Source organism: Onychostruthus taczanowskii, unplaced genomic scaffold (assembly GCF_017590055.1).
Source record: "Onychostruthus taczanowskii isolate IOZ18803 unplaced genomic scaffold, ASM1759005v1 scaffold2, whole genome shotgun sequence".
NCBI lineage: Eukaryota > Metazoa > Chordata > Aves > Passeriformes > Passeridae > Onychostruthus > Onychostruthus taczanowskii.
In genome coordinates, this window is record NW_024499239.1 from 17315407 (window position 1) to 17327875 (window position 12469).

At 38.5% G+C, this 12469-nt stretch overlaps 1 protein-coding gene across 2 annotated transcripts in view; it reads left to right on the plus strand.

Moving 5' to 3' along the window:
• The window catches only part of SLC2A9 (solute carrier family 2 member 9), a 76537-nt gene that overhangs the window by 30743 nt on the left and 33325 nt on the right, over positions 1-12469 (plus strand). For both annotated transcript variants that reach the window (XM_041402844.1, XM_041402845.1), the window contains exons 7-8: positions 5971-6158; positions 9563-9673. In XM_041402844.1, the coding sequence (XP_041258778.1) occupies positions 5971-6158; positions 9563-9673 (299 nt within the window). The remainder of the gene's footprint in view (positions 1-5970; positions 6159-9562; positions 9674-12469) is intronic.

Below are 12469 nucleotides of genomic sequence, written 5' to 3' on the forward strand. Positions count from 1 at the left end.
TTTCCCTTAATGGATCAAGGCTTTTCATGCAAATATATATTTCACTGTGGATTATACCTTGTCAGAGAATTATAAAACTATTATTTGCAAAAGGTCTGCTGTATTTAAAGCAGATGACTATGTTAGCCTTTATGAAATAATCTAAAGTATGCATGTATGTCAAAGCTTCTAAAATGGAGCTGACAAATTTAGTCTTCCTAATTGTTACAGAGAAATAATATACATTGAGATAATTTAGGTCATTGAGTTTCCACGAGGTTTTGGCCCTGATTTCATCCCTTCGTTTTCTTCTCTGTCTCAGGAGACAATCAGTCTTTAACTACAAAAATAGAAGTGGTGTCAAGCTCTTTTCCAGCAGATGTCTTTAAGGGGCAAATAAGAGCCTGAGAGAAGGGGAAGGACAAAAATGTGTTGTGCAAACAATGAAAAAATGAAGGAATGAGGGTAGAGGGTTAGAGAGGCATCATGTGCAAGCCTAAGCCACACCACCATGAGAGAAGATACTCTTTGGGGCACAGGGGCAGCGATGCCTCAGATGAGTGAAGTCTCCTGAGCCCCACTAGCAGGTTTTACCCAGTGCCCTGCTTCCCACTGTCCAGCCGTGCAGGCGGGGCGCGCTGTGCGCGGCTGAGCCGACGTCGGGCCGGTCGGACACACGGACACCGTGTCTGACTTGCTGCTGTCTGCTGCCAAAAGCAGCACTGAGATGAGCTTGACTCATCTTCCTGGATGTCACCAACTCATACCCTACTCCCTGAGATCCAGAGGATCTGAACTATCTCTCATATTCCTGTCTCACTGCTGAATGTGGGAGAACTGATCCATGTTCTGGGGAGAGAACAGTCCACTGGAACAGCAGCATAGTCTGTAAACCTGCTTTGCCCCAGAAACTAAGTCTGGTAATGAAGCAAGAGCAGAACCACCCCAGCTCCTCTCCCAGGTCCCATAACTAATATTCTTCTCATTTTATAAGAATAGAAGGGATGAAATTGCCTAGCATTTAACTGGTGTGATCCTTATTCTTAATCAAGGCCAAAAAGCAGAGGAGAAATGGGTATTCAAGTGGTTGAAGAGAAGGACTTTAGAAGGAGATTATGGAAATGAAAAGTGACAGGGATAGAAACAAGGAGAAAAAGAAAAACCTGCTGCTATAATTACATCAGTTTACCGTCCTATTCTAGGACAGCTAAGACAGGGATTTCACACTGGCTGTCTATTAGTTGCATGCCAAGTGCACTCCTGATCTGTGAGTATCACAATGATGTAAAATAAATAAAATCAGTAGTAGTGATAAAATGGAACATTTGTTACGACTGACAACATGGGTTATTAACACTTGCATTTGGAGATTTGAGATGTCTTTTTTGAAGTGCACTGTTACAGGGAGCAATCTTCCATTTCCTATGCAGCTACAGTAGCAGGTCATGTAAATCAATAATGGAATTCAGCTGGTATTCCAGCTTGCCAGAGAAAAGAATATTGTTATGTCTTAAGGGTCAAACAACTTGGATAAAATGTCACAGCAACATCTGTTGGTGACACAAAAAATCTGTTCATCTAGTATGTTCAGTCATACATTAGAAGTCCCATGGTTATGAAAGAAGCATTACAATAGGTATAATGAGAAGCATAGATTTAAATTTTTAGAAAGATGGATTAGGATTAATACCTTTTCATGTGACAAAAGAGCAAGGCCACTCCTGATTTAAAAAAGCAGGCAGGCAATTTTTTACAAAGCCCTTCAGGGGGCCCACATGGACTGGAGAGGTGTTAAACCCAAACTTTAACAGCAGGAACTTCTTACTGCAAATCTAGTGATTAAAGTAAGTTGTTATGACTGACAACAAGCACATACATTATTTATTTTTTGTTTCTCTCTGGGTTTTGTGTGTCTGTAAGGATTATAAACTATTCTTACTGGAAAGGAAGAGACAGCCATGACTACTACACTTGTTGGCTTTTTGTGAAGGCTTCATCTCAGATATTTCCCTGCCAAAAGTTGGAGTGATTGTGGTGTGACTGACTTGTTTTAAAACTTTTTTTAGGCCTCCCATCTTTTAGAAAGGATATTAGGTCATTGGACCTTTAATACAACTCTGTTTACCAGTTCTTGTGTTATTTTAGGGCGGAGTGCATATTTTACCGGTTTTGTTTTACCGGTACATATGGGCTAGTTTCAGGTGAACCTGAACAGGCCTATTGATGTGTGTAAAGCTACACACAGAAACAGGTAAAGATATAATCCTTAAATGGATAAGGATTACAACTCAACTAATAACTCAGAAAGGATCTGTGTGTTCTTTACTTAGAAGAAGAGGGAGGTGACATGTAAGAAAAGCCTAAAGTAATTTGCCAGCAGTTACATTGTCTGAGATTTTTTTCTTAAATTTTGCTATGCTGCGTGCTAGTACATAATCTATATTTTAGTAGATTTAAATAGTATTATTATATTTATATCTCTCCTAGGAAGATATACCTCAGTTATTCTTACGGGTATTCAGTACTCTATTAAAATTAGTTTTTATGAAATAACTGTTTAGTTCATTTTGTGAATTATTTCTGTGTTTACATTGAGTTATTACCAGGAAATTTCTACTATCTACAACAGTGACCAAAGAAGGTGCTGTTTAAGCAGAACTTAGATAAAGTTGTGTGAGACAGTGTGACACTGGATTTAATATAATTAATCATCAGGGATGTGATCATCAGAATGTGTCCATGGGAAACAGATGACAATAATACTCCCACAGCTTATTTTCATTTTTGTCCATTTCTTTTCAAAGAATAAGCCCAAACAAACTTTGACCACTTCTCTCTTTTTCTGCCCCCCTTTGCCTGGTGCTGGCTTTATACTGTAAACCACTCAACAGCATTTTGATCTTTTAAAATTTCTTCTCAAAATTCACATGCTAATTCTGTTGATAACAACTGCTTTCTTTGCACAGTCCTGGAAGTACTGAAGTGGAAAAATAATTAGTAATTCCCTGTGTTGCTGAGATGTTGAGTGACCATCTTCAGTTAATTTAAAGGCCTGATTGGTTTTAGAGATGGTACCAACTGACTTTTTTTCAGATCTTTGAACCTCTTTCAGGTGCTTCACCTTCACTTAGGTGAGATGGATAAAAACTGGTGGAGTAAATAGAAGGGTTTCCTGAATTCTTTCCCCTTGTCTGGAAACATCCAGCTCTTTTCCTATTTATGAAGGCAGTATTCCAGCTTTTGGAGGGCTGAGCTTCTAAAACCTTCTGATCCAAGGGAATTAAATAGGAATCTGGAAGGTTTTAAAAGTTTCTAGAACTGCAACTCCTTAGACAGTTTAAGTGTTACATGAAAATAAAGCTTCCCTATAGAAGAGGCAGCCAGTCAAGGAGGGAAATGAGTCATTGCAGCGAGGAGAGGAACGACTTCTGTGCTCCTCGGTGCCAGTAGTGCCAGGGTTTGGAATGCAAAACTAATAAATTGAACATCACACACTGAAAGGCTTTTGAGTTTCCCTATCTCCCTGCTAATGCAGAATTTATTTCCACATTATTTATATATAAAATTGTGATTCTTATGGTACTGAAAAGCTGGTAATGGGAGAAAATTAAAGACGTTGAGTAACAGGAAAATGTTTTTCCAAGAAGGTTGGGTGGTGTCTATTCAAAACTATGCATGGATAGCATTGTAATTTCTTAGTATTTCTTGACTTGTTGGTAATTTTAAGTATCCATCGCCATAGCCTAGTGGCATTTACATCTTTTTACTTAATGCCATGAAGGAAAGAAAAGAAATTGGGTGTCTATGTTTTTTGTTTTTCTTGCCTTGTACTTGACAATTTTAGTAATTGCATTTTTTTAGTTCCTCATCCCTCTAGAAATACAGCAAACTCCCTTGTGCAAAAAAGACAGATTGCTATCTTTTTACTTGATTGCACCTATATTTTTGACTTGTGTGACCTAAAGTAATGCTGAGGATTTTAAGGACAGGAAAAATAAAGAAAATTGTGCACTGACCTAATTTACACTGATAAACCCAATGCTTAAAAATCAGAGAATCCTTTCATGAAGCCTATGGTGATATATGTCTGGTTGTTCTCATCTTTACCTGAATTTTTCTTGATCAACATTCTAATGGTAGTGAGGAAAGTGTAATTTCAGCACGAGACATTGACTTAAACATGCTGTAGGCACACATTGTTCTAATTTTACATTTCTTATCACTGTCTTTAAATACATCACACTTGTTAAAATGGGTGCTTATCATGTTATTTATTTAAAAATGGGCAAAAACGAAGGGCAAAACTGAGCAGCTTAAAGTTTTAGTTCTGAGGTGCCAATTTGTTAGTACATTTCTGGTTGTACAGCCTGTGTGAAAAGATAAGTGAAAGTACTTTTACTGAGAAATTGAAAAATTCTGACCCCTCCTCTCACAAGAGAGAAACTGGTTATCAGAATATATGAATGTTAGAATTGACTCAACACCCAGAGCTGGTTCATCCCTTAAAAAAATCATCCTCCCTGTTAGGCAGAATCAGGTGGGGCCCATTAAAATGCATTACAAGTGCTAAATGCCTCAGAAAAGCTTGGCCCAGAGCTCCTTAGTTCCCTCCACTTCCAGACCAGGAGCAGGCAGAATGTGCAGCCTTGTGCATTCACCAAAGTATCAGAGAGGGAGGCTCTGGGAGGCCTCCAGTTCATTTCTGTGACCTATCCCTCACAACAACGAAATGCCACTAATTGGCTTTTTCACCTAGGTAAACATAAAATTTTGTAATTTTTCAAAATCTAAATAAAGTCTGGATGTCAGTATCTCTAGTTTTCTTGACCATCAGAGTGCTTTTTATGATCCAAAGTGTGTAAACATACTGAAATATGCGGTCATTTGTTTACAGGCAGTGTTATGCAAAGCTGTGGGTAAGAAAATTTTATTTTACTCTGAGGTGAACTAAATGAACTTATTAATTTAATAAAAATTACAAATTTAAGTGACCTGCTGTGTGAAGGATTGTTTTGAGTGTTAGCATCCTACTGGGTCACAAAGCCTTGTTGCAGGGGTGTTTGTAATGTCATTGTTTCTCTGCAGTGACTCTGAGATGATGAGCATTTTAAACATCTTTTAAAATGCCAACCCCTGGGGTCTGTTCATTAGATTGAGACAAAAGTATCACTTGCATAGACAATATCTGTCAAACAAGGTTGGTGGAGACGCATCACATCTAGTTGGAGGTACCTCTGTCTTGTAGGCGGTGTGAGGTGGAAAGCCTGTATTATCCACAGTGGGAGGATATTTCGGGAAGCTATCAGTGTGCAATACTAAATGGTGTGTTTCTGGGGAGATGAGGTTGCTTGGTTGCTTACACTGGCCATGTAAATTTGTTCCCATGACTCCAGCCTTGACAAATATAAAGTCTTGAACTGCTCTGGGTAATTATTTCTAGTATTAATTACCTTGACAAATTGAATTCTTGTCTATATGTTAGTAAAAACAAGAAGTAATGTGAAGAGTACTAGCTATTCCTTTCCAATGTCTGCCTTTCTTGGTTTACCAGACTTATTTTTCCTTCTTGCTACTTCTCTAGCCAATCAATCTCCTGCAAGGAAGCCAGCTATACTGTTAGGCTGCTTTTAGGCTCCTACCTAAAAGTAGCCAAGTCAAATAATGTTCAGAGATGCTTTGGTAATAAATATTTTCAAGTCACACAGGGTTTTCACTCCTCACTGGACCTTAGGCTGTATTATATATTAAATAACATAAGAGAGATCTTGTAGCGAGACAATTTATGGTTTTATTTCAGTTTTTGAGCCCAATACCAGGGAAGAACCAGATCACATCCAGAGCAGAATGATATTGTTGGCAGAATAGTAATTAAGTTGTAGCCCATGTGTGCCTCCTGTTTGTGCCAAACGTTTCCATTTTAAAGAAGCAAGACAGTTATAAATGCACGCAGTGCAAAGTGTCTGGCCTAAAGTACATGTCCTCTCTTTGTAGCATTTCAGAAATTCCTTGGGAAAGATGATGTGTCTCACGAGATAGAAGAAGTTTTGGCAGAGTCTCGGGCCCAAAGGAACACCAAGCTGGTGTCGGTAGTTCAGCTGCTGAGAACGCGCGCGGTGCGATGGCAGATCCTGACCGTGGTCGTCACCATGGGCTGCTACCAGCTCTGTGGGCTAAATGCTGTAAGTGTTCTTCCCAGGCCATGGCACCTCCTGGGGAGCTCCTTTCCTTTATAACAAGGTTTGAATTACACTATTTCTCGACCTCTATGAATTCCCTTTTTTGGCTGTTTCTTATTAACAGTGACTCTGGGAGGACAATGTGTGGGAAGATCCACAGAGATCTGTATTGCCTGGGGGCTTTTAAAACAAAAGAAGTTTGAGAAAAGCCATGTTGTGTTAACTTTGAAGGAATACATGTAAAGGTAGAAAAGATCAGCAAAGGAAGAGCATGCCGCTTTCACTTCTGGTACTCAGGTTCTCTGTTTCTGAATACACCCCGTGCTTATTCAGAGTTTTTTCAGTAGGCATTTCAGGTTGGATTCATTCAGTTCAGTACTTACACAAGTCATCAAAACTTTCTAGAAGTGATTTTAAAAGGTTGCACTGCATATTTGATTTTTTGTTTCTTCAATATTCCTGTCTTGGAAAGTGAAGCAAAAGAGGGAAAAGACATAAAACAGTGAATCTTATTGACCATTATAATATGGATATCATATTGTAATGGATATCAGAAGTCTCCTTCACCACCTGTCTCCTTCACCACCTGTCTGAGCCTATCTGAGAAGGTCACAGGACAGTTTGTGTTGGAAGACCACTCCACCTGATCCAAGCCCTTGCTTATAGCAGGAATGACTTCAGGGCTGACTCAGGCTACCAAGGGCCTTGTGCATTTGTGAAGGGTGAAGAGTCCATAATCCTCCTGGGCAAGCTCTGCCAGGTGTTTCCACCACTCACACTGTGAAAAGTGTTTTCTTTATATCCAGCCAGAACCATCCTTGCTGCATCTTGTGGTGTCTGGCTTAGATGCTTTATGCTGCACAAAACAAATATTCTCATGAAGCACCTCAAAAGGAAAGGGTTTTTTGTCATAGTTCAAAGGCATTGCTTGCTTATATGTATGAAAAGCAATATTCTCACTGCTGCAAGGAACTCTCACTGTGCTCTGCAGCACACTCCAGTTAGATCTTCCCCCCAGGGCTAATAAATCTATGTGCTTTTGTATCTGTGAACATTAGCTCAGGCTTATTTCAGGTACCTCTATAGCTTTAAGACTCTAAATAAAAGTAATTTGTCTAAGACCATTTCAAAGATTAATGCAATTGGAACTCTGGCATCTAAAAGCTTTTTGCAAAATACAAGGAGGGAATTAAAGGAGTTTTTTTATCCTGTGGGGTAAACTACAATAATGTTTGTATAGGTGGTGTTTTCTTCTAATGATAGGATTTCAGTGCTAATGGCAGGTTATTTTATTCTTCATTGTGGATAAATTTTTGAGAAAAAAAACCCCCAAAATTATCTTGTCATCCAGTCTTTTTAAGATTTATCAACACATAAAGGAAAAAAACTGACGCTTATAGTAGTAAACAGACTGCTCAAATAACGGAGCACATTGCCTATAGGAAAAGATCACAGCTAAATTTTCAGGGAAAATGGAAGAGTTTTTTGACTTTGAGGATACTTAATAGCTGATGGAAATTGTCCAGTATTCTGTGGCAGAACAAAGCCACACTCTCATGGCTTCAGTGAAAGTGTGGATAGATAGTCAGGCATGTGCAGTCCAAAATGGATGCCAGAGTTACTTAAAAGTGTCACTGGGTGGCCACTTTCTGAAAATATGCCTCAGAAAAACTGTCTTTGTCAGGGAACCTGTGTGTTGAGTTGGCTATTTCAAGCCTTTCTTTTTTATTGTTACTCTATTTCTCCTCTCGTGCAATGTCACCAAACATGAAAAAAAATTATTCACACAAAAATTGTGTTCTGAAATGGATTATTTAAAAAGTTGTTAGTAACAGTTAATAGTAAAACAAAGAAAATTAAGAGAAAGGTCAAGAGAAATAGCTGGGCCACTTGATTAAGAGACCAGGCTTCAAAAGCTTGTCTCTTTTGCTTGGCTCTCCTGGCTGATGCTGCTCAAGTCACCCGAAGTTCCAAGATGAGAGGACAGGTCCAGTCCAGTACTGGTGAACCTGGGTCTTGTTTTGCCGGAGTGCATCTGAACCAGCCTGCTGGGTGTGAGCCAGCATCAGCCAGGTTTTCCTGGCAGGGATGGCTCCTTCTAACTCATGTGCTTTGTCTGTAGTGCCCTGTTAGTCAGTCTGGTCTTTTCCACAACTACCATCTGGACACGGCGTATGGGAAAGTTGGGATTCCTTCAGGCAAGAATCTCAGGTCGTTCTCCAGGGAAACTACCAACTGGCAGATTTCTGTAATTGTCCTGCTAGTACATGAGAACACTTGCTTCTTTTTAAGGATTTTACTTAAGATAAAAATTTGTTTTGCTTAAAACAGTTCATTTGTTTATTTCCACATGGAACAGAAATCATGGTGAAGCTCCGATCATGTTAATGTTTTCAATTATAACAAAATACCAGACAGCCTGACCTAAACTGACATAAATAAATTATTTCCTATTAGTCTCCTATACACTGTTAACATTTACCTGATACATATGAACCATAATAAACTTATTTATCCTCCACCATCTTATCTCAGTTCTAAAGAAGTCACAAAACTATGGTGAAGTTTCACTCTGAAGGTTATACTTTTTCATATCAAGGAATACACTGTATGACATACTGCTCTAAGGGAGTCATTCCCAAAGTGGGAAGTTGATGTGAATGAGACCCTGATGCTTACCAGATTTGCTGTTTTAGAATGTTGCCACTACATATATTCTCTGCCTGGATATTGTCACTGCTGGATATGGTTTTACTGACTAAATGTGATTGACTTCCTCTAAGTCATACAACCTGTATTTCTGGCCTTTAGTGACAGCTACTTCAAGCCTGTGGTTAAAACAGCATATTACTTTTCCCCAAGCAACTCTAATCTTAAAAGTTTCTTTTCTTTCTGTGAATAATAAAGAGAGATTGGGGGGATGACTTGACTCCAGTAAGGTTAAAGCAGAAGTAACACATCACTCCTTCTGTCCAAAAATTAGCATCTTCTTGTTGCCTCACAACATCTCTTTCCTGTTCTCTCTTCTGTTGCTACATGCTATTGAAGTATTCCATAAAGCTACACGAACCTGCTTTGTAAGCCACACAAAACCCATTTGTATCCTGTTGTTCAAGTTTAAAGTGAGTTTCTTTGATTTACTCCTAAAGTGAATGAAGCTAAATTGAGTTGAAGCTTTTTGTAATTCTGTCTGGGTCTGCAAGTGGAACTACAGCAGCATTGTGCTTAATCCACCTGGAATTTGCACTTTCCCTACATCTGTTGTCCTGTTTGGCCCTCAGCAACTTGGGAGTGCTCAGAGTTTTAACAAGTCTCACCTCAAGCAGATTGGATGGTTGGACTAAATACCAATACATTGTAGTTTAACCTATAATGATTAATAACTCATTTTATTCTCTCTGATACAGATCTGGTACTACACAAACAACATCTTTAGTGAATCTGGGATCAGTCATGAAACAATCCCTTATGTTACACTAAGTACTGGTGCTGTTGAGACTCTGGCTGCTGTTTTTTCTGTAAGTATGGCTATGAAAATCCATTAGCATGCTTGATATTTTAATATTTTTAGATTTTCTTTTCTTATACAGCTTAAAATTTAAAAAAATAGTATGTTGATTAAGTGTAGTGGTTAATAATGCAATTCAAAATATTATTTCTAATTTTAATCCTAAACCAAATTGTTTTCTTGGAATATTTTTAAGATGCTCTTTAATTTTAGGTCCATAAAAGGAACAGAAAAAGTTGATATGCCTTGCAGTGCTTTGTACGTATGAAGAGGAAGAAGGCAGAAAGAAAAAGGGCCAAAGTATATTAAGTGGTGACTCATAAATTAGCTCACCTGGTAGAACAGCCTTACCTGGTAGCAGTTCATTCACATCTCAGTCTTCTCGTGTGCCTGCTGGCAGCTGTGGTGCTGTTTGGAGAAGGCCCCGGCACAGCACAGCTGCAAGTGTTCAGTGTGCTGGCAGGAACAGCCGCCCAGGGAGGAGGAACAGTAAAGCCAGCCTCTAGAACAGGGGAGTCCCACGTGGTGTTCAGTCCTGCTGCCTTACTCAGGACAAACAGACATCCTTTCCTAGCACATGAGCTCCACAGCAGGTCCTTTGCTCTGCTCTGAATGTAGAGGGAGGTGTTAATAGAAAAACTCATCCATGGACAGGACTGGGACTAGGGAAAAATACACTAAATGAGCAAACTAAAACTTCAAATTTTAGTAGGTGATTACACAATTAGTTGCTAAAGGAAATACATTCATGTTTGCACTGCAATACATAAGAAGGAATGGGAGAAGTCTTTGGAATGGAAAGCTGCAAACAAGCCAGTAGTCCTTTCTTTGTTGGAATTTTTTCTTCATATATTCTATACCAATTCTACTTGAACAATACTGAACACAGCAGCAAGCATTTTTAAATGTCAGAAGAATGGTTTTGGAAAAAGAGTGCTTTTCAGTGGCAGAGTAACCGCTTGTGACCTACAAAATGTTAAACTAAATCCAGCTATCAGACATGTTTTCTTATAGTCTAGGACATAAGGACTCTACAGGGTCACAAATAACCTTCTGATGTTTGTGAATTTCCACAAAATTGGTTTTTACTAATTTTTTTTTAATTAAAGAGACTTTTATTTTATGATTCATTTTAATAGGTAGAAATAGAGAAATATGAAAGTGCCTACCTCTTACAGTTTCTTTGTGATACTGCACACATGGTTCTTTGTTTAAGATGTATGGAAAAATAATAATGATCAGTCTACCACTGATTTAAGTGAAGAATACACCTCTTTTATGTGGAAACAGATGATAATTACATGGAGATGAATCCATGATATTAAAGCCATTCTATAAATAGGGTCTGTTATTTTTCAATTCCTTCTGTGCTGTCAGTTTGTGGGGCTTCTTCGGAGCACATTCTTCATACATAATGAGTGGATGGGTATGCTTTGGCTCCTGGTATGTGTTTTAACTTTCTGTACTCAAGAGGGGTTTTTTTTGGTAATTTTTCTGTTAATGCTACCTGCTCTGCCTCTGGAAATGCTGAAGGACCAATACACCTGTTCCCTTTCAAATTCTCAGTTCAGGACATACTCCTTTTTAGCCTTAATTTTATTTCCTTAGTCTAAAGGAAACATCAATGTTCCACTTCTGTTGTTTAAAGGAGCAACAGCATGAATTTAGTTTTTCCATTGAAGATTTTGCAGCTTCTTCATTCGAGTTAGTTCCCATTGAGTTTTCATGCCTAGTGCTGAGGACAGGGGATTCCTCCCACTCCCAAACTCTCCCAATGTCTCCTTTTGACATTTTTTTAAAAATCTCTCTCACAGCCTTAAATGTTAAACCAGGTGCCTGCCTTTTATACTACTCAGGGAAGAAACAAAAGAAAAGAAGAAGAGAACTCAATTTTCCTGGTATTTTTTAATATGTCGTGGTTGCTAGCAGAAACCAGACTTTACTCACAATAAACTCTAGGATTTCAGTAAAGGTAAACAGTTATAGAGGTATAGTTTATGTCATCTTAATTGGAAATGTCCACTAGAAATTAGGCACCATCTGTGATCATTACACATAAATTATGTGATCATGAGATTGAGCCTCAGTAAGAATACTTGGGTATTGATGACGTCCATTGATGAGACCATCATGAATGCCAAGAGAAAACAGTGAAATAGAGATGTATTTCATGGAGAACCAAGGTAATATTTAGGAGATAAAATACTGAAACTGTGAAAATTTTTGAAATTCTCCTTTTAACACGTCTCTTGGAAGCAGGAGCACAACAGTAATAATGTTGATGTGGTCCATGAGGAAAGACAATTAATATTCCATCCTTTTCATAGCTCTGTATTGCCTCAGATCCCTTGATATACCCACTTGCAGCATGATTTGCCTACAGCTCCACCCCTCTTCCTTTCCAGCAAAAGCCATATAAACAAGACATTGAAAGATGAAACATGCATCATAATTTTCCTTTCATTCGCATAATTTGGCTGCAACGTCTGCTTGCACCAGCTCTTCCTAATTTACTTCATTAAATATGTATAGCATTGCATACCTGCTGCCCTGGCTTCTCTCTAGGGAGACAATATAAATTTTCGGTATATTTTTTGGTTAATGATAGAGAATTCCACCATTGTACTTAACACAGATTTGATTTAGAGGGTTGGCTAGACAATTACTTTTTAGTGGGGTGCCCATTAATTTCAGTTTGTTTCTGAAGTTTTTTATCCTCTGGAATGAAATACTGAATAGATTTACTACTATTCATACACAGAAGTAAGTCACCTAACGTGATGCAATTCTTTGAAGCAGGGTGGAA